We start from the raw sequence: 23,611 nt of genomic DNA on the forward strand, positions 1-23,611 counted from the left end.
AGTGGAGTCCTTTTCAGTTTTTTCATTATTTGGTAGGAGGGCAGTAAATTGCCTCGCGGCGTCCACACTGCCGGAAATCAACAAGAAGAAGAAGAAGTTGTGTTGTGGTGGTCAGCTGATCAAGCGACGCGAGCAGCAACAGCTCTGGACCAAAACCAGATCCTTGAGGAGACTTTATTACTATAGTTCACCAGAAACAACACAAATACATACCAGATGCAAGATTCAACTATACAGTAAGAGCTGTTGTATGTCTACAGTTAAAATATATGTTGCCCTTAATTTTTGATTGTAGTAGATGATCTCTTCTTGGCACTTATAAGTGTCAGACGTGTGTATTAAAGTCACAATTGCAGAAGACAAATCACATGTACTGAAAACACCTTGAGACACACTGCATGCACTGCAGTAAGTAGCTCTGGTCCATAGCTCTAATGCGTTGTATTGGAGCTATGGACCAGAGCTATGCAGTAAGATAAGACAGCATATTGTGTTGATTGTCTAGGTATAGTTATACTAGCCTATGGACCACTGCTAATTGTCTACCAAGTGTCTACAAAGTAAAAGAAGCTGTCAGACATAATACATCGTGGGGGGAAAGAAGCTGGTAAATTCACAATGAGTGATTCTAAATTTATATTCCATATTTGGGATAGATAGATTGGCATTGGCTATAATGGTAAAACCAGAGACAACGCTTTCTGAGCTGTCGTTTATTCAGTATATGATCATGATTGAACCCCATGTGATCATGATGAGTGACAACACATGATGCCTGGCTGGCAGACAGTAGTGGCACTGCTAAGGATGCAGCATCAGCTCTTTACAAACCTACTACTATGCTGATTTAACTTCCTTGTGGAAATAAGAAAACCAGTGTGCAAAAAGAAAAAGGGTAGTGCTATTGAAATCCTATTTCTAAACCCATTTCTGTCCATGGCAATCTGAAACGCAACATAAGTTACATATCAGATTCACACCTTTGGAGTTGATTATTGTAGCCCAAAATTTGAACTTTCGTAGATGTATTTATCGATTCAATGTTCAAGGTTCTTTATTATTTGTCTCCCGAGGAAGAAATTTGTCTTAGACAAAGGGCCCGATTCTGACATAAAATGTCAGAATCGATAAATACATCTACGAGAGTGCAAAATTTGGGCTATATATATATATATATATATATATATATATATATAGGGCATTTTATGCATTGTTTCAGATAGTGTGTAGACTACAGAGACTAGTAAACCAAGTAGGCTACAGACAGAGAAGAGAGACAAGAGGGGAGTCAGCGTCAAACCCGGGTCCTCCGCAAACTCACTATCTCTCTAGGAGTCTAGGTCGTCCTCAGACGAGCCCTCCATTGTCATTTCCAGTCATCCCGGTTCTCCATACATCCGGCCAGCTCGTCGGTGCTTTGAGCTCCTGCATCTTTCTTGAGTACATCCACATATGTTAGTATGGGACATCCTCGTGACCGGTGCCCATGTGTTGGTTCCCACAGCACCAGTTTGCTGGCTGGGAGCTCTTGGTGTCTTTGGCAGTGTCCTGCGAGTCTCATTCTCCTGGCTGGCGGCTGCTATTTTGTCGCTCACCCTGAATATTCCGGCATACAGATTCTCATTGGTAACATGTGTACCGGTACTCTTGCTGATGTTGAGCACTACACGTAACATTCTGGTGTAGCACCCGTCTAGAGCCTTCTGCAGAGTTGGCTTCAGGGTCCAGCATTCACTGCCATATAGGAGAACAGATTGTACCGTCGCGTAGAAGAACTATGAATGATCAGCATTGCTGGGGGGCTTGTTTCTAAAGCTTAGTTGCTTATTTGGGCTGTTGTAGTAGGCCTGTTGTATTTGTCCGCAGACCCCCATCTGAAAATAAGTTGTGGCAAGCAAGGACCCCTATACAAGATTGGTGTATTTAAAATGTTTCAAAATGTATTTTAATTTTTTTTATTTGTATTGTTGAAAATAACAGATCTAGTTGCATCATGACACATTGTAAGCTTGTAGCAGTCTATTTTCTAATAGTAGTGTATACTCATACTGTAGGTTGTTTTCGTATAAGACGTGGTTGCTTATTTCTCTCACGAACTCTGGCAACAGTGACATGATCTGTGCACTGAACAGGAGCCGAGTACACTAATCAACATAAATGTATTATAGGCTTCATAATGTAGACAAAAGATGTCTAGGGCAGATATGTCTGTCCTGTCCTGTGCCATAACGCACTGCTGTTTGATACACACAAGGTTGATTGTGAGGTAGATTGTGTGTTCCCATTCCATGTCATTCAGAATCACAAGGTGCTTTTATTATTGGATAAATGTGTTTGGACTTTGGGTACATACACAACCTTCTGCGTCATCCCTCTCTTTCAAGCTGATCAAAAAGCCTGTGTGTGTGTGTGTGATGACTAGTATTTGCCTTGTATCCATTAGCCTAGCAGGACCTGGACGCCCCCACCACCACCACCACCACCACCACTACTGCAGAAACAACTCGGAGAACCACCACCACTAAGACTACCAGCCATGGATAATTATGCCTGTTTTTGACAGCTAAAAGTAAGTCTGTATGTGGCTCTGTGTTCAAATCTCCAATACAAACATGCTTTTTGACATTGACAGCTAAAAGTCTGTCTGTGTTCAAATCTCCAATACAAACATGCTTTTTGACATTGACAGCTAAAAGTAAGTCTGTCTGTGTTCCAGGCTCCAATACAAACTTTTTGGTGCTTTCCATTCTTTTCTTATTTCACCACCGCATCAAATTATTTCCTTCCATTCCAATTCCAACCCTTTCCGACCCCAGTACTGTTCCACTTCGCTTCCTCCCTCCCTCTGCCCTCCCTTCCCCCTGTACCTCCCCGCCCTCTTTCCTTGTCCCAGCACCTTGTTGCTGTGAGTGCTACGTGGGAGCATGGACGGCACAGAGCCCCTGCTGCCCAGCGTCAGTCACTCTCCCTCTGTGCCCGCTGCATCCATCAACTGTGACTTAGCGGAGGGAGAGGAGCACGACGACGATGACGAGATGTCTTCCAGCGACAGAGCCCCACTCGTGTCCAAGCACCACACGGCCCCGCTGCACACGCGCCAGGTCCCGCAGGACTCCCACTGTCTGGTGTACATCATCTTCTTCCTGATGGGCATCGGGTCGCTGCTGCCCTGGAACTTCTTCATCACGGCCAAAAGCTACTGGATGTACAAGTTGAACAACGCCACCGACCACAGCGACCAAGGAGACCTCATTGTGAGTGCAGGGTAGGGAAGTAGGATGGGTAGCATGTTGTATAGGGTTGCACAAATTGAAAGTCGTGATGGTTTTAGTTTAAAAAGAAAGATGGCAATTATTCCAACATTTTATTTGGCAGCTGCTGTTGCACCTTTGCCCTTGTCTCCTTACCATTGTTTTTTTTATTTTATTTTTAAGATTAATAACCAGAACATTGTAGGACACATTTCTCCAGCCATCAGGCTCTCTTGAGGAACAATAATAATATTACAGACACCATTGCATACAGTAATACAAAAAGAAGTAGTAAATAGGATCAAGGAGCATTCAAATATTAAGTCATTTTCCCCCACTGATAATCATTATAGATAATTGTGATTACAATATTCAGAAAAAATAAATGTATTATTATTACTATTATTATTATTATTACTTGCGCAAGCAGAGCGCGCAAGTAATAGTTTTCGTCCATGTCGCCGTTTGATGCGTATGCGCCGTGCCAGCGTATGACGTAATGACTACTTGTGCTTGATATGGCAGTGGTGTCAGATTACATACATGTATACATACATGTATACATAGGGGCATTACCTTTAATCTTCCCGACACTAAAACATATCGTCATTACGTCACCATCGAAAACCAATTACACCCTGGCGTTGGGTCCTTTAATCCACATCTTTATTACGTCATCATTGAGAGCTAGTTATACCAGTTATACCCTGACGTCATATGCTGCTATGATACATACGCATCAAACAGGGCACAAAGTAACCATACCGCTAATCAACTTACAAATTACATATACATATACATAGAGGCATTTCCTTTCCACCTTTCACCTTTCCTTTAATCCACCCGACACTGATCGACATATACGTCACCATCGAAAGCCGATTAATCCACATCTTTATTACGTCATCATTGAGAGCTAGTTATACCAGTTATACCTGACGTCAATATGCTGCTACAATAAATACATACACATCAAACGGGGCGCAGAGTAACCACAGTATACCGCTAATCAATTTACAAATTACATATACATAGAGGCATTTCCTTTAATCCACCCGACACTGATCGACATATACGTCACCATCGAAAGCCGTCTCTTACCATACTTAACAATACTACTTTTTTACCTCCAAAAACTAGGTACGTAGCAAATAGCTAAACCTAATAATTCAATATTTCAAACGTTCTTTCACAGAGAAGCTGCGATTTGACAGTTTGTAGCGGTCGACAGTACTTGCGCACTCTGCTTGCGCACTAGTAGGCCATTTATGGCCTACTTGTGTGCAACAAGCAAGTAGGCACTCGACTAGTTGTTATTATTATCATCATCATATTTTAATTTTAGTCATGAACATGCTGTGCGTGCGTGCATGCGTGCCTGTGTGTGTGTGTATGCAAGTGCTTGCACGTGCGTGCACCTGCGTGCGCTCGCATGTTCTCTTGCACATGCGCAAACTGCACATGTATGTGCGCTACATTTCTCGGGGCTGTGTCATTGTTGCTGTTGGCTGCTTGTGTGTTTCTAGGTACTATGACCATCCCGTGATGCCTGCGAGGACTGAGTGTCCTTTCACGTATCACAGAGAACCAGTTGCAACAGATCATTATACAATTAGACACACTGAATGCTTTAGTGTGGCCAGCTAACTTTTCACAGCCATACATAGCCATAAAAATGGTCCGGCCAGGGGGACAGGCCAGCTAACTAAGCTTTATTTGTTTTTTTGCTTTTAACACTTTTTACGAGAGTTAGAAAGCGCTTCTCACAGCATCAAAGATTAAAAACACAAAACAATAATAAAAGTTTGCAAGAGACAATAAAAGTGATTAAAAAGAGAAGACACGGTAGACGGGTAGTAAAGGCAATAAAAGTGTGTTTTGATATCCTAAAGGCCGGTAATTCAGTGTTTGGTGTAGTTTTGTTAGTGCTGGTTTTCTAGTGTTCTAGACACTATATTGATTTCTTTAGTCTGTCGTGGTTTCATGCTACCTTTCTGAAGGATTTGAAGTGTTAACCCATTCTGGGTGGGAACCCCTTTTGGTGTTATACTTTAGCGCGGCACCGAGTGCCGTGCTACGAGCTTGCAGGTCTGCTATTTTAGAAAAATCGTGAAAATGTGGCGTAAATCTTTGAATATATATTCTTTCTTTGCTTCTGGGGGGTCCCTGGAACAACATATTTTCAGGTGGGGGGTCGGCGACCAAATACATATAATTTCTGGCGGTCCTTGACATGAAATATTGAGAACCACTGATATAGAAACATGAGTTTTTTTCAGAAAATTGTCATGATTTAGAAGACATTTTTTCTCTCCTCTGGTCTAAATGGGTTAAACATCAAACATATAGCATCAGTACTCTAAACAACATGCTTTCTGAATAACATACTTAATGTGGCTTTGTATGTGTGAGTAATTCATGCACGTGTAATTCATGCACGCATTCTAACACAGGGGTGGGCAACTTTGACGATGGAGAGGGCCACTATATTTCCACATCACTCACTCACAGTGCATATTACTGTCGTGGCAGAAATAGCCGATCTACAAGCTCAAAACGCGTCAAGATGCGATGCGTTTTGAGCTTGTAGATCGGCTATTTTTGCTATATTTGAATTGAAAACCTGAATAATCTTTTTTCTATTTTTGAATTGGAATCCTGAAAAGTAACCTTTTTTTTATTGAATTTCAAATGCATTTAGTTATAGTTATGTTAACTTGATGAACTGTTAACATAACTACATGATTGGACACAAAAAGACAATAACATTTTAATACTAGTCATTAAGTACTAGTCATTTAATACTAGTCATGAAGTAACTAAAGCGGGTTTGGAATTGTAACAGCTGAAATCAATACTATATCAGTAATCTGATATTAACATGCGGGCCGCATTAAGTGAAGGTGGGGGCCGCATGTGGCCCGCGGGCCACCAGTTGCCCATGTATGTTCTAACACATCCTCATTCTAACACGTCCGTGTTGAGAGGAGCCCATAAGGAAAGTACACATGGAACCCACTGACCGTTCTTCTTCCTATCCTCCTCAGCAATATTTTGAAAGTTACCTGGCGATCGCCTCCACGGTGCCCTCTGTGCTGTCTCTGATACTTAACTACATCCTAGTTAACAGGTTTGTCACACACACACACACACACACAATATGTACAAACAACATAAACTGAGGGGGCAGAATTTGCAACTGAGGGTGCGAGGCCCCCTCTGGCACCCTCGTGGCGCCGGGCTTAACACACACACACACACACACACACACGGCGCACAGTGACCAAATCATGTGGATCTCACAATCTGCATGGGAACAGTGTTGCTCCGATGTCAATCATGGACTTCATGTGGCAGCGTGTGACGTCGGTCATTGACAACAGATATTGTCCATGACACATCTCTGATGTATGACTCCAAATTTTGGCAAGGTTTCAGCCCCGTCCGTGTCAGAGCCTCATTGACTATTATTAAAACATTTATATATATTTTTTTCTAAATATGTTTTATCCCACGATTTTGTAACCCATTTTTCACCCCTGTGTCAATTATCTAATGTGATCCTCGGCTCTACACACCCTCCGCCAACGCGTATATCTTTTCTACCTCCGAGCATAGACATGGTAACGCCCCGCCTGCCTCTGATTGGCCTACCGACACTGCCCGTCTTGCCTGTCCTCCGAGATGCAAGGCTACTCCGTGGTGGGAAATAATACAAGTACAAGAGAATGGCAAAATGCGACAGTAACTTTAATTTTTGTAGAAGAGGCAAACTAATATTGTTTGTGCCGTTTGCTTTGATTGAATAATTGATTTAACACGTATGTACTATGTTTTGATTTGGCTGTGTTCTAAATTAAAGTGTTAGTGTTGATTATCGTGTATTAATCTAATTATAGTAAACTAATACTATTATACTAAAAAAGATAAAGATCAAGGTATTAATCTAATTATAGTAAACTAATACTGTTATACTAAAAAAGATAAATATCAAGGGAAAAGATACAATAATGTTTCAAGTTTACAGGCCAACGGCATAAACAATATTAGTTTGCCTCTTCTACAAAAATAAAAGTTACTGTCTTGTATATCGTACTTGTATTGTATGCCAAACTCTGGTAAGGCCGGCAGTGTCGGTAGGCCAATCAGAGGCAGGTGGGGCGTTACCATGTCTATGCTCGGACGTAGAAAAGATATACGCTCCGCCAACCTAGTCCCCATATATGGGGGACATGGGGAGAGCAACGGACTTGAACTCATGCTTCCTTCATGCCTGAGTGTCCAAGTTGCTCCTTTACACCTGACAGGGGGAGTTTCCCTGGTTGGACGTAGTGCGTGGAAAGAACACGTTATTCCAACCAGTTCCTTTCCCCTCCATCAGGTGCCCCGGCTGGCCAGGGGGAGGTAGTTTAGAGACCAGGATTACTGCATGATTTTTGTGAGGGTACCTACCATAGGGGACACAGGGAGAACATGCAAACTCCACACAGAAAGGCCCTTTCGCCACATTTATATTTTTAATATTCGAATAAATAATAATATAAAACAAAATGTGCGGAGATACTGGCAGAGTGTGCACAAGAAAATTGGTGTTGATCGTTCCAGTGGTGTGCGAGATTAGCTCCAGACTCCTACAGACACGCCCTATTACAGATGTAGACTCCTGCAGCCGCGCTGTCATAAATTACATAATCATGAATGCTTGATTTGTATTTCTATGGTCACAATATTTTTTTTATGTCAGAGAGAGGTTAGGGAGTGCTAGAGCTTATTATCTTGTATTTCAAGTTTATCTCCTTTGAGACTAAATATACTCATCTAAACAGACCATATGAATGACAACCTTGTGTGGACTCAGTCCTGTAAGTCAATTAGGACTCGGTCCTTATTAGGTGTTCCTCACTTCAAAATAACAACCCATCTTGTGAGCCCTTGGGTTGTCACACATTTCCTGGTCGTGATCAACAACATCTTCTGTCATGTCAGAACAGGCCAGCTCCATACAGTATATGGAGGCCCTGTCCAGAGCCCGGGCAGAGGTCTTTTTGTGGCGGTTCTGGACAACCGTGGGTCCGACTGACTTGACCGGGCACATGCACCGGCACTCCCTGTGGTGGCGTGTGTCGAATTTGAAGTAGGTGGGGGGAGCGGTTCCCGAGTTACGTAGATTACAGAGACTTGCTGCATTTATAGCTCGTCTGGATTGGGAGTCGAACCCGCAATACGCTGTCAGGCGCCCAGGCAGTTACGCCAGTCGCCCAGGCCCCAGATCCACCTCTAATAGTTCTTTGATCACCACATGAGAACCAGATCCAGGACCTGAAATGAATCGTTCAAAATGGGAAGAATGCGACATTAAATGCTTCACATTTATACATTTTGGGGGGATACTACCTTGTGAGCTTAAACTAAAGGAGAGAGAGCACACACATGAAACAGTGCTTCAAGACAGTTCTCCTTATACATTTGCTTGAATCGATTACATTATTTGCAGATCAACTTCAAATAGACCAATTATTTGTTTACAAACATTGAGACTGGTCGAACTTTTCGATTTATTTTGCATTAGCTAGTACAAATAGCGGATGTACAAGCTAACAGCATGCCACGCTGCGAGCTTGTATATCTGCTATTTTTGAAAAATGTGAGAACCACTGATTTAGATATTATTTGTAGAATCAGCATCAATGTGTGTGTGTGTGTGTGTGTGTGTGTGTGTGTGTGTGTGTGTGTGTGTGTGTGTGTGTGTGTGTGTGTGTGTGTGTGTGTGTGTGTGTGTGTGTGTGTGTGTGTGTGTGTGTGTGTGTGTGTGTGTGTGTGTGTGTGTGTGTGTGTGTGTGTGTGTGTGTGTGTGTGTGTGTGGCGCGCATGTTGTGCGCGTGTGCAGGCTCTCACCAAACACAAGGATCCTGTCTTCTCTGTGCGTCATCCTGGTGGTGTTCGTGCTGACCACGGTGCTGGTCAAGGTGGACGTGTCAACATGCAGGACACAGTTCTTCGCTGGTACTCTGGCCAGCGTCTTCATCGTCAGCGGAGCGTCCAACATCTTCGCTGGCAGCGTGTTTGGTATCAGCGGACACTTCCCTATGAGAATCTCGCAGGCCCTCATATCAGGTACTTACTGACTGGACCCTTATATTATCCAACACCAAAACAATCCTCTCCCTTTTTTTAATGCCTCTTCCCGGCGACAGCTGTGGCCGGAGGCATTATGTGTCCGGGTTGTATGCATCCCATTCTTGTGAAAGTGATATGTTAGCCAGTTAGTTGGCCAACTGCCAAAGACACCAAGAGCTGCCAGCCAGCAAACTAGTGCTGTGGGAACCAACACACAGGCACGGGGCGCCGGGCGGTCACCAAGGTTAATTAAATAAGGTTAGGAAGCGAAGACCGTACGGTGGACTCCATGTTGCTCCCTGGAAGGAAAGAAACATGTGCAATTTCCTTCCAGGGAGCAACATGGAGTCCGCCGTACGGTCTTCGCTTCCTAACCTTATTTAATTAACCTTGGCGGTCACGAGGACGTCCCACATTAACATACAGTATGTGGATGTGCTCAAGAAAGACGCAGGAGCGCAAAGCACCAACGAGCTGGCCAGATGCACGGAGAACCGGGATGACATGGAAGCGACGGCGGAGGGCTTGTCTGAGGACGACCTAGAGAGAAGAGTGCCTTGAGGAAATATGACATTTGGACTCGAGGATGAACCGCTTAGAGTACAAAACACTAAGGTTTGCCTCCAAAGCAACCAACGGTTTTTACACCCCCATATCTTCAAAGCCAACCCAACCCCTCCCATTCGCTCAAATCAGCTAACACAGGGAAGCTATCAGAACCTTCCCTAAAACATTCGGGACAACGCTCCACACGTGCCAGACTCTTCTCCCTTCTCGCTCCCAAACTGTGTCATAATTTGAAGACGTATTTGATGTATTATCTCGTGTTTTGTAGGTGGTCAAAGGTGAAGGTCACTGTGACCTTACAAATCATGTTCATTACATTTCTTAACACGGAGCCCGCCAGGACCGTAGTAACCGTAGGATTAAATGAGTCGTGTAGCCCGCCAGAACCGTAGCCTACGTTTTCCAGGGTTTATATTCTTTAATCCATGTTTTGATCCGATCGTTTGATCGTTAGCTGCCGCTCGTTAGCATAACAGTCAAAGTGGGACAGTGGCCGTGGCCATTTTGAAGATGCGCACGCATCCACTTGCACTCTATGTGGTGCTTTCAATGGCCTGTATCTCGAAATCGGCGCAATGAATGTCGTTTCTGGTGAAAACAAGGTTTTTCAACGGCTGACAGCAGGCGCTGTGATACTCGTGCTCGGGTTTTTTCACCACCGACCGAGAGAACAACAACCGGTCAAGACACAGCATTTTGTCATTGTAACATCCGGTTACACACTTTTGTTTTAAAAAGCTCTGATGTATTATTTTCTAGTTGTGAGCTTATAGAGCAGACATTTTCATTACTAACATTTTCTTAAACTATTTTATTTCTAATTTATGGAATTTCTTAGATTTTTCTTTGATTTCTTTATGAAATTACTGAAAAGATCTTTGAATTTCTTTGTTTTTAATTCATGAAGATTGCTTTTGAAATAATAATTGAAAACAAAATGTAGACAACAAATAATAAAGGGATGCATAATCCGCGACCCACAAATGGGTCCCGACCCACTGTTTGGGAAACTGTGGCCTATACCAGTGGTTTTTCAACCAGTGGTCCGGGGAGCGTAAAATGAAACGCGCTGCGACGGGTTTTGAGCTTGTAGATCAGCTATTTTTGCTATATTTGAATTGAAAACCTGAATATTTTTTTTGCTATTTTTGAATTGGAATCCTGAAAAGTAACCTTTTTAATGAATTTCATATGCATTTAGTTATAGTTATGTTAATTGTATGAACTGTTAACATAACTACATTGGACACAAAAAGACAATGACATTTTAATACTAGTCATTAAGTAGGCTACTAGTCATTTAATACTAGTCATGAAGTAATTAAAGTGGGTTTGGAATTGTAACAGCTGAAATCAATACCATATCAGTATTCTGATATTAACATGCGGCCCGCATTAAGTGAAGGTGAGGCCGCATGTGGCCCCCGGGCCGCCAGTTGCCCACCGCTGACCTATACTATGTTTTCCCTGTGTTCCCACGCAGGCCTAACCTGACTCCGCCAGATGGGGCAGCAGAGAGTACACTGGGTTCCCCCCTCCTGCTCCCATCTGGGAACTCTCAGGCAGACTTGATGCCCGGCCACAAAACGGCCTGGCCAATCAGTGGCAGCTAGAGGCGGGATCAAGGCATACACAGTGCTGCCTTGATCCCGCCTCTACCTGCCGCTGATTGGCCAGGCCGCAGGCCAGTCCATGGGAGGAACTCTGTGTGCGGTGGCCTCCATCATAGACTTATAGAGATTCGCAGTCCCGCCCCCTACCAGGGCCCAGGAAATGATTCCCCGTTCATTTTCCTCATAGACATTTCAAAAAGTATTTATTTAAAGACCTTTTAAGCCTTGTACAAAGCCAACTCGAGTTGTGACAAATCATGACAACAAACGGGCCAGAAAACGGAAGGTTACAACACTTTTTTTAATTGTTTTTCTTCTTTGTAATTATTTGTTTGGTCCAAAATATTGTGTTTGTTGTCATGATTTGTCACAACTCGAGTTGGCTTTTTCCGTGGCGTAATCGTCTTTAAATAAATACTTTTTCAAATGTCTATGAGGAAAAATGAATGAGGAATTCACTTCTGGTCCTAGCGTCGTCATGAAAGGGGGCGGGACTGCGACGCTCTATACTACTCTATACTACTACTACTAGTGTTTTCCCTGTGTTCCCATGCAGGCCAGGCCATGGGAGGGACTCTGTGTGCGGTGGCCTCCATCGTAGACCTATACTATAGTGTTTTCCCTGTGTCCCCATGCAGGCCAGGCCATGGGAGGAACTCTGTGCGGTGGCCTCCATCGTAGACCGTCCTATACTATAGTGTTTTCCCTGTGTTCCCATGCAGGCCAGGCCATGGGAGGAACTCTGTGTGCGGTGGCCTCCATCGTAGACCGTCCTATACTATAGTGTTTTCCCTGTGTTCCCACACAGGCCAGGCCATGGGAGGGACTCTGTGTGCAGTGGCCTCCATCGTAGACCGTCCTATACTATAGTGTTTTCCCTGTGTTCCCAGACAGGCCAGGCCATGGGAGGAACTCTGTGTGCGGTGGCCTCCATCGTAGACCGTCCTATACTATAGTGTTTTCCCTGTGTTCCCACACAGGCCAGGCCATGGGAGGGACTCTGTGTGCGGTGGCCTCCATCGTAGACCGTCCTATACTATAGTGTTTTCCCTGTGTTCCCAGACAGGCCAGGCCATGGGAGGAACTCTGTGTGCGGTGGCCTCCATCGTAGACCGTCCTATACTATAGTGTTTTCCCTGTGTCCCCACGCAGGCCAGGCCATGGGAGGGACTCTGTGTGCGGTGGCCTCCATCGTAGACCTATACTATAGTGTTTTCCCTGTGTTCCCATGCAGGCCAGGCCATGGGAGGGACTCTGTGTGCGGTGGCCTCCATCGTAGACCTATACTATAGTGTTTTCCCTGTGTCCCCACGCAGGCCAGGCCATGGGAGGGACTCTGTGTGCGGTGGCCTCCATCGTAGACCTATACTATAGTGTTTTCCCTGTGTCCCCACGCAGGCCAGGCCATGGGAGGAACTCTGTGTGCGGTGGCCTCCATCGTAGACCTATACTATAGTGTTTTCCCTGTGTTCCCATGCAGGCCAGGCCATGGGAGGAACTCTGTGTGCGGTGGCCTCCATCGTAGACCTGGCGGTGGCCGAGGATGTGACGGACAGCGCTCTGGCCTATTTCCTGACCGCTGACGTCTTCATCCTGCTCTGCATTGTCACATACCTGCTGCTGCCCAAACTGGCCTACTCCAGGTTAGGAGGGGAAAAGGGGGGAGTGTTTTCTAGTCCAGTCAGTGGTTCCCTAGACCAGGGGTTCTTGTAGAGCTTGTAGATCTGCTATTTTTCAATAGCTAAATTATAACAATGCTTAAAACACCAAAAGGGGTTCCCGCCCAAAATGGTTTAAGGTTATTGTAGCAGTCAATTTATATTGGGGGTCGGGAGGGGGCGGGGCGGGGGTCCCGAGACATTGCCAAAGCATTTCCGGGGTCCCCGGCCAAAAACGTTGAGAACCCCTGCCCTAGACGGAACTCACCTATGCTTTCTATGGCATATAGGCAGCTCCCAGCTAACCTGACTCCGCCAGCTGGTGGCAGCAGTGAGTTCCTCCTCCTGCTCCCATCTGGTCGAGCAGAGACGATGTACTCCGAGCCATTTCTGACCGGAGAGATATGCGGCCGCTAGAGGCGGGATTAACGCGATACTGATGACGTATTGAAGCACTGCCACAGTGCAGATGTAAACACAACAAAGACTACAACTCGAAATTATTATGGAGATATCATCATTTTTGTCTCGCTGCCGCCGGTTTATCGTTTCTGTTTGAGAGAGCCCAGATCCAGGCAGGAGGAGGGAACTTGTGAACTCAATACTGCCGCAATCTGGCGGAGTCAGGTTCGCTCCCAGCAGGATCCGCCGGGAGAAACTAGGCGCAGCTGCTGGACATGAGACTATATAATTAGAGCGACAGAGAGAGAGGAGGAGTGTGTGCGTCAATTTAACAAAGGTGAAGACGATCAGAAATCAGCAGAGAGTGAGCAACGTTTGCGCTACTGTATGCCGAAGTGGACTCGGCCCCATATTCTTTTTTTCTCCCTGGAAATATAAACGTCTGGTTTTCCGATGCAAGTGGTTCCCAAACTGTGGGTTGGAACCCCCGGAGGGGTCCACAAATGATTTTGGGGACGGACATTCTCACTATGCAGTGTATACAGAAGGTACATCTGCATTTCTAAAGTGACAATTTAAGGACTTTGAGGACCTTCTCTATATGTCTAAAATTAAAAAAACTAAACTAATAATAAGACCATGACTATGTCAAAAGTAACCAACAAACTACTATAAAAATTGTCAAACATTGCCAAATTGTCAAATATTACCTTAGAGGTGTGGCTCACAACGCCACACATCGCGAAGCGTTGTGAGCTTGTAGTTCGACAATATTTATCTGTGGAACCGAGTGAAACCAAATGTAATGCCTCAACTCTAGAGTTGTCCCGATATCATTTTTTTCAGACCGAGTACGAATACAAGTACTTAATTTTTAATACTCGCCAATACCGAGTACCGATACGAGTACTCTGTTTTTGTTGAGTAACCACTTATTTTACCGCCTTAGATGCAGATGGATCTCCGATCTACACTTGTCAGTTGTCATTTATGCTTGTAGATCGGCTGTTTTTGGCATTTTGCTGCAGTGTTGGGTTAGACTTGCTCCCGTTGCATTCGTTCAGCCTAGTGTCGATGTTTTGGTACTCGGGTCAAAGTATCGGGGACCCCCAGGGGTCCTTGAGGGAGTTCCAAAATGACAGTTAGGAACCATTTGTACACTCAGAGTGTACAAATGGTTCCTAACTATCATTTAGCTGGAACTCCATTTGTACACTCTCAAGAGTTAAATTAGCATTGATTTTACAATAGACATTGGGGGTCCCAGAGATAGAAATGCCCTTGAATGGGGGTCCGTAGACTAATGCATGTCAAACTGGGGGGTCCTTGAAATTAAACGGGTTGAGAATCTCTGCTAGAGCCGTAAAACTCTTCTCTTATGGGGGGTCCCTGGCATATCTTTTCTAATGGGGGTTATAGTACCTTGGGGGGCTATAGTACCTTTGGATTCTCAGACAGCCTCTCTCTAAGTTACAGCTGCCCCCACGTTAGTAAAGGCCTATTCATACTCCAGTTTTAGGTGACAAGGTGACGGTTAGTAAAAACAGAGAGATGTGTTTGGGGTGAGCGGTGAGTCGCTTATCACCACAACGTGATGTTGTCCTTTTCGGTGGTCACCTTATCACCTAAACCTGGAGTATGAAAAGGCCTTTAGACTCACTTATCAAGTATTGCGTGTGGAATTACGCCTGGTGTATACACCGCAACGCAGAATGCGTTGTGAATTTGTAGATTGGGACAATTGAATGTCAAATAGTCTAGGCCCCGATTATAATACGACCCCATTTTTTAGGATATTTCTATTGGAACAAAACGTAGTCTTATAGTCAGCACAATAGGGTAAATGTTTTTGCTTTAATAATATATTCAAACAATCCAATCACATCAGTGTATCTGCTATTTTTGAATAGCCAAAGTATTTGTTAAAGTGGTTAAATTACTCATGCCTTCCTGGTTTTAATGGGTTAACAGAGTTTATTTGCAATTACTATTTATATATACTACTTTATTTATTCAGGTCTGGTGAGCACAAAGTGTTTGTGACCCCCGCAAGTTGTCTGAAGGAAGGCTTTGTATTTCACTATTTGAAACGGAACCAACGACTTAAGAAATGGAAAGGGAAAAACAGGAAGTGGGTTGTAAGGACTTTAAGCCTTGTAAAAATGATCAAATGAAACCAGACAACAGGAACAAAGCTACTCTTGTGGAGTTATATCTTCCATCTTGTGACATTTATTAAACTGATTTAACGTGTTGATGTTCTGGGTTTTCCAATTATGTGCACATGGATACGAAGTATATAACACACAGGCAGTAGCCAGGATTTTTAGAAATACTGAGTGCTAGCTCCCTGACTAACCTCCGAGAAAATTTTGAAGATTACAGCATAAATCTAATGATAATGTTGAGCCACTCCTGAATGAAGTGCCTGGTGCTGGGAGTCTGGTGCAACGCACGGGTCCTGGGCCTGGTGAGAGCAGGAGTGGACCTGGTGAGATGTAGGAGGGGCCCGGAGGACGAGTCAACCCACAGAGCCTAGTCCTTCCACGTGCCAGAATCGGGTTCTCCCAGTCCCGGCAGAGTAGTTCCGGAGTAACGGATTGTGTGGCCTTGCTCATTCCCTGATGGACTGATCGAGGGTAGCTACTGGGACGTAAGTCGGGATTTGATCAACCCCGGCTGGGTCGCCTGAGTGAGGGGTATGATGTTGGTAAACCTGAAACCCCGTTGACCTCGGGATACATCACTGAGGATACGTCTCAGGTGCATCCATGCGATGTATTTTTAGTTATAGTTGAGAGTGGGGCTCTCAAAATGCAGTTGGTGTTCCCAACTCCAGTCCTGTGTGTATCTGTGTGTGGTATAGAAACAGAAAGATGACAGTTTCTGTCTGACTGCATATAAAATTCCATCACTAATGAACCAATTATCTAATGTCCAAAGCAAAGCAATATAATCTAATATTTGGCATGACGGAAAAGTTACATGATTCCAAACATGGTCTGTAGTACACAGTGAAAACTTAAGTGTTAATTTAATTTTGTTTTTATATTCGCTAAATTGGATCAAATTGATTAAACATTGCTGTATAATTTAAACATAAATGTCAAACCATATATTAAGCCATTATATTTGGACAACTTACAAGGACTCATTCACAAAAGTTCCAAATGTAATTTGTTAGTTTGAATAATGTTAGTCTTGAAAAGATAAAAAGGTCAATGTACAAAATGTATAGAAGATAATAATGGGCATCTATTTGTAATTGATCCCTTTGCTTGTAGCAATAAAGGTAAATTGAGGACTAAGTCTATCAGCAACTATTATTTGCAGAAAATAACAAAATTGTGCTTAAAGCTGCTATACACAATAATATATCAAAATTTGAATTTTTATTTTTATTTTTTTTGGTATTCAGACAGCCAGCAATGGGTAGAACGCTCCCAAAAAAATGTAGTCTCTGTGACAGATCTAGGGGCCGCAATCTGCATTCAAAGATGTTCCTAGAAGCTTTGTCATTGGTCGAAAAAAAACCTGGGTGCAATGACTAACCAATCAGGAAGCAGACAGGCAAATCGACCAATGACAAAGCTTCTAGGAAAATCTTGCAGATTGCCGCCCCTAGATGTGTCACAGAGACAAACATTTTTTTGGGGAGCGTCCTACCGATTACTGGCTGTCTCAATACCAAAAAAATAAAAAGGTCATTCAAATGTTGACATATTATTGCTTATAGCAGCTTTAATTTAGCTGAAGATGTGGTTTGTAAATGTCTGCATTCGAAGCAATGGTTAGTGATTGAAAATAGGCAGCACCTTGGGTCACTAAAACCCCCTAATCTCCAGAAACAATACTGAGGATATGATGTTAACAAAGTTCTCTAGTCTAACACACTGGTTCTTAACATAGGACCAGTGGTACATACAGAACTGATGGGACAGTTCATTTAATCCATTCCACTTCTCTTGTAGGCATTATACGTTGGCAGCAACATGCTACAGTCCAGAGTCACTGACGGACACTGGAGGCCAGGTGACAGCGGCGGGCACGACGAGGTCTGGTTCCGTCCCCCCGCTCAGACCCATCCTGAGGAAGACGTGGGTTCTGGGCCTGAGTGTCTTCTACGTCTTCTGCGTCTCCATCGTGGTGTTCCCGGCCATCTCCTCGGGCATCCAGTCCGTCCAGAAGGACTCGGGCAGTCCCTGGACCACCACCTACTTTGTGCCGCTCACCAGCTTCTTCCTGTACAACGCAGCGGACTTCTGCGGGAGACAGGCCACCGCCTGGCTGCAGGCGCCCGGACCCACCAGCAAGGTGCTCCCCGTGCTGGTGCTGTGTCGCACGGCGCTCATTCCCCTCATCATGTTCTGCAACTACCAGCCGAGGAGCCACCTCCACACCATGCTCTTCACCCACGACGTCTACCCCGTGTTGTTCATCTGCCTGCTGGGCGTCTCCAACGGCTACCTGGGCACGCTCCCCATGATCTACGGGCCCAAGGTGGTGCCTCGGGAGCTGGCCGAGGCCACCGGGGTGGTCATGTCCTTCTTCCTGACCCTGGGACTGGCCGTTGGCTCGGCCATCTCTGTGCTCATCGTACACCTGATCTGATGAGTAGTATTATTCTAGTTCTGCGACTTGACCAAATTAATTCAGCTGCCATTTTCACCTATTCGTGGGTACTATGTCCTGTCGGACAATGCTCCAGTTGAGATGCATGGCATGACGCTGTGGATGAAGGCAGAAGGGAGAGACTGCCCCTGATTTATATAATACTGGAACATCAACAGCACCATAATGAAGAGCGCAATTACACTGAAGGTACTATGATGTTATGTTGGGAGTGGTGTACTGTATGTAATCGTATCAAATTAAGTTCTACATAGAATAAGATCGTATACCTCATCTATCGTCGAGGCTCCAAAATCAGGACTGTCCTGAAAGCTTGACAGAGGAACCTCTGAAGTTGTACAGGGTGGATGAGTGGATGTTTCACCGAAACACGGGTGATAAATGTCTAACCAATATCACTATACACATCCTTGTATGGTTTGAGGGTGAAGGTTTTGAGTATAGAATTGTCCATGATTGATGCTATCTTTGAAATTATGTAAATGGTAATAATTAAAACGTCTGACGAGGGAATCTAAAAACAAAACTATTTTGATACTATGTGATGTGCTCTTGGTTTACTTTTACTTGGATATATCAGTATCTTAATGGTTTTTTTGTACCTCTATTTTGTCATTCCCTGCTACACTATGTTGGTATACTTAACAAGCGGTCAACAACAAGTTGACCGCAACTTTAATTTGCAATTTGCAATTTAATTTGCAATTAAAAAATGTTTTGCATTTGTCGACTTTTTTTTTTTTTTTTTAATACATTTACATCTAAAAATATAGACATGATATGAAAGTATCTATTGTAGGTCAGAAGCACCCTACTGGCATTTTCACACCCTGCCTACTTTGCTGGGGCACCTCACCAATGTTCGTTTCGTTTATTCTGCTCATGGCAGGACTGTCCTCCCAAAACGATATTCAATCATTATGAAAGCAGTCTAAAAGCACTGCTTAGCGGACTAGACTAGTCTGTACTTTTTGCACTAAGTGTATCACTAAAGGAAATTGCCATATCTATGTCACCTATCACCAAAATTAGATTTAAATGAGATCTTGTGTAAAAAGTTAATATTTTGGCCTGAGGGTGGCATCAAAGGATAGTTTATGACTGGGGTAGTGTCTCAAATAGGGTTAATCTTCCAGGAAGCATGAATGTACTCTGCAGGTTCCAATGCAATCTGCCCATTCAATTGTGAGAAAACGTGTGCAAGCGGAAGGCTTGGCCAAAGGGTGGACTAGACTAGAGGGGAAAGGACAATGGGTCAAATCATAAATAACTTGACCCATACTGGACCATGGGAACCCCTTTTGGTTCTGCTGTTTTTGAGAAATCGTGAAAATGTGGCGCAAATCTTTGAATATATATTCTTTCAGAGCGAACGTTTTTAACTCAAATCGTCTGTGGGGGGGTCCCTGGAACAACATATTGTCAGATGGGGGTCGACGGCCAATTACATATAATTCTGGGGGTCCTTGACATGAAAATGTTTGAGAACGAAAACTGTCAGGATTTAGAAGACATTTGTAGAATCTCATTTAGGTCTCACTCACACGTAAGAGACACGCAAGACACACTTGTGTCCTGTGTCTTCTGTGTGTTATGGCCGCCACTCAGTAGGCATTCCTGCATAACTTCCGGGTTTGATGATGATGTCACGCGCATACCCTCTATTACTTTCGTCAGTAGTAGGGAACAAGTAGGATGATGATAGCTGTCTGTATTTGGGTGGGTAGGTATGTGGCCAGATCTTGTTCGCAGCATGGCTCTAAAACAAATCGTATCAAGTATGATGTTCATACTTGGTACATTATGTTCCATCCGTGGAACTATCAACCTGATTAGATTTGGAATTCCAGGAAGGACCAGATAATTATTTTTAGAATATGAATTATTGCTGCAGCAGTACCTCTGACTCACCCACCAGTGGCCACATTCCCAGTACCTGTAGGCATTTCAGCTGCAATACCAAAATGTCCTGTTATTGGAAGTGGGGCGCTATTGTACCAGTTGTTCTTCCAAACTGAACTGACCACCTGAAAACATTCAGTCAATTAAGTCAAACAAACACCAGAGAGAAGAAGCTTCTAATCTAGATCTACTTGCAGATTCAATCCAAAGACGCCAATGGTCAGTGAAATTGTTTTTTTGTATTTATTATTATTTACATGCTTGAAATGCTGAATGTGTTCATGGTTTAACTTAAAACTATGAATGAACACATTAACTTTTAAGGACTGCCAACACTCCTGGATCCTGGCTGCAGGACTCCTGCATTGTCATTTCTCATGGATTTCTCTAGCCCCTCTCGGCACCCGCTGTAAAGTTTGTTTACACTACACTTTGCATAGGGTCCCTTCCCATCTGTCCCAAGCTAAATGGTGTACAGACGGACTTACCGTCGGAAACGTCCGCGCTGCGCTGTTTGAGTGGTCGTGATATGTTTCAAAAGAAGCATACGTCTGCTATAGGAGACAACGGAAACCTCAACGAATTTTCCTTTGGCGCAGAAGCCGTTAAGTACTTTGTTTGACCGTTTTGGCTGGTCTGAAATTCTCTCTTCCTTCCTTGACTTCCTTATTGACACCCCATTGTAGGCCTACCGCCTCCAGCACTGAGGCTGGCTAGCTGCGCATCCCTACGTTCCTGCCTCTGCTCTGCTCTGTCGCAGCTAGCCAGTTCCCAGAAGGAAAATTCGTTGAGGTTTCCGTTGTCTCCTATAGCAGACGTATGCTTCTTTTGAAACATATCACGACCACTCAAACAGCGCAGCACGGACGTTTCCGACGGTAAGTCCGTCTGTATACCATTTAGCTTGGGACAGATGGGATGTGTAAAGTGTAGTGTAAACAAACTTTACAGAGGGTCCCGAGAGGGGCTAGGATTTCTCTTGGTATCAAAGTCCCAAACTTCACCAGAACACGGGAACTTACAGTATCTACTATATTAAAATGTTTCTCACAGTCCAATGTTGGCAGCCATGGTTTTAACTGTTCAAACACACTTGGCAGTTTTTGAGAATTGATTTCATTTTGTGTTTGAAAAGTTTAAATGGCAGAGGAATAGGACAAAGTTAAAATGATTTAAATAATTTTAAACTATAGGCTGGGTTAGGTTTAAAATAGCCTCAGAGACCACATGCATTTTCCTTTCAAAAGAAAAAAGGGTTAAAAAGGTTTAAAATTAAGTGGGGTTAATTAGGTTTACAACCTAATAAACCTAAATCTAATACGGATGCTGGGGTTCAAATAGTTTCATTGGGAGCTTCTGCTTCAGCACACTCACCGGTGATTTGATTGAAACCTTTATTGTTAGTGCAGACCATTGTTTTTCATGCAAAAATACCTGTCAAATGTATTCAGGCATACACATGGAATTTGGCACAGGTCCCAGTTAATCCTCTGCTCATGACACTTTGTCTGTCTCAGAGTGTAGAGTAGGAGAGTAGCGACACGCTTTGATCTCGCCGCAAAGCGGGTGCCTTATGGGCTATAGTTCCAAACATTGGAACTATCCCATTGAGATAGAATGACCACTTCTGCATTCCATTGTTACAACTTACAATGGGAGTCAACGCTAGTGTCGCCACTCTTACTATATTACTCTGGTCTGTCTATCCCAGTGTTTCCTTGAGGGAAACACTGGGAGTCCTTGAGGGAGTTCCAGGGGGTCCCCAGCTAAATGATAGTTAGGAACCAAAATGGACCCTTATGGGTTTGTACACTCTGCTTGTTGTGAGCGTTGTGAGCTTGTAGATCGGCTATTTTCAGCAAGTTTAAAATCAGCCATTACGACGGCATCAAGGCCCGCCAAAACAGATTTTAGTCTACTAAATCAACTGTAGATTTAGTCGACTAAAATCATATGATATTTAGTCGACTAAAACTAGACTAACACTAAAACATTCCAGTGACTAAAATGTGACAAACTAAATAAACTATTCAAGAGACTACAACTAAAACTAAAATCTAAAGTTGCTGCCAAAAACAACACTGACACACATACTCACAGAAGGGGAATGTGAGCCTCACCCTGTAAACACTGATTGACATTACACATGATTTATAGTTGGTTGCGCACTGGTGTTGTGGGAAAAAAAACAAAAACATCTACAAGCGTTTTCTTTTGGTATGTGACAACGCACTTAACCATATATAAATCAGGCATTACAGAACCGAACATCATGACTCAATATTAGAGGTTTAACGATACCGATTTTCATTTCAATGATCCAACTATATATTTGATATACAAACATCAAAATATTGTATCGTTTGACTTTGTATCCTATCAAAACGATTGTATCGATACCAAGTAGTAGTACTTGTGCGTTGCATTTAGCAACTTTAAGAATCACACCCGTGTGAAGTGAGGGGCGCTAATATATTAAAGTATCTCATGTTGATTAGGTGATGTAATACAAATGGTGCAAACACAAACATTAAACGGCATTAACAATATGACGTAAATGACACATTATGACATACATTTTCTCTTCATTGTCAATGCGTTTACAACACAAACATTGAACTAAAGACAAACATTAAACCTGTTTATAGGAGGGGCTAGCGCCCTTCAAAAATCACCCGTGTGAAGTGAGGGGCACTCTTATCATATGATGTACATTCTCCATTCATTGTCAATGGGAATTTAATCTTTGTGCAGGACAAATACCGATAACTATTGGTATTTCCATAACTATAAATCTACCAAGTCTCTGTCTGTGTACTGTTGTAATCTATAACTTGAGAACCGTTCGTCCCACTGACTTCAAATTCGTTCCACACCCCCACAGGGAGTGCAGTGCCCAGTGTCGAGTCGGTCGGACCCACGGGTGTCCAGAACCGCCACAAATAGCCTCTGCCCGGGCTCTGTACCTGAAAAAGAACTCTATACTGTATGGGCATACATGGGGCATGCATTCCCAACTTGCATTGTTAATTTAATGTTTGTGTAGGACAACAATAGATTTGCTCGTCCACATGACTAGATTCTCAGTTCATTGTCAATGGGAATTTAATGTTTGTGTAAGACGAAAATCTACAGTAATAGCTGAATTTCATGTCAAGGACCCCAAAAATTATATGTAATCCACAATGACAGTCCTTCTATAGTTCTAATAAAACTAGTCACATATTTTTGCCTGTATTTTTGTGTAAAATATAAAGATCGGATCGGGAAAAATCGGTATTGGCATGCCTCAAAATCAAATGATCGGAATCGGATTGGGAGCAAAATAACGTGATCGGGACATCCCTAGTTAGAACACCAAAAGGGGTTCCCGCCCAGAATGGGTTAAATGTATCGTTACAACAACCCTACTCAATATACTAACGATGGTGTTTGTGAGATCAAATGACACAATTTACAACAATTTAAA

General features: G+C 43.5%; 1 protein-coding gene across 3 annotated transcripts; it reads left to right on the plus strand.

Moving 5' to 3' along the window:
- Nucleotides 1-56: 56 nt before the first annotated feature.
- On the plus strand, nucleotides 57-18,967 carry slc29a3 (solute carrier family 29 member 3). Of its 3 annotated transcripts, none has more exons than XM_079512534.1 (7): nucleotides 57-236; nucleotides 2,423-2,569; nucleotides 2,894-3,254; nucleotides 6,299-6,381; nucleotides 9,139-9,365; nucleotides 13,029-13,191; nucleotides 17,580-18,967. In XM_079512534.1, the coding sequence occupies exons 3-7, from the start codon at nucleotides 2,925-2,927 to the stop codon at nucleotides 18,217-18,219; spliced, it is 1,443 nt and encodes a 480-aa protein (XP_079368660.1). In that variant the 5' UTR covers nucleotides 57-236; nucleotides 2,423-2,569; nucleotides 2,894-2,924; the 3' UTR covers nucleotides 18,220-18,967. The 3 variants fall into 3 exon arrangements, with proteins under 3 accessions (XP_079368660.1, XP_079368659.1, XP_079368658.1); XM_079512533.1 differs by having other exon boundaries at nucleotides 2,444-2,569; nucleotides 2,817-3,254; XM_079512532.1 differs by having other exon boundaries at nucleotides 2,444-2,569.
- The last annotated feature ends 4,644 nt before the right edge of the window (nucleotides 18,968-23,611 follow it).

Source organism: Electrona antarctica (assembly GCF_951216825.1).
Source record: "Electrona antarctica genome assembly, chromosome: 10".
Lineage (NCBI taxonomy): Eukaryota > Metazoa > Chordata > Actinopteri > Myctophiformes > Myctophidae > Electrona > Electrona antarctica.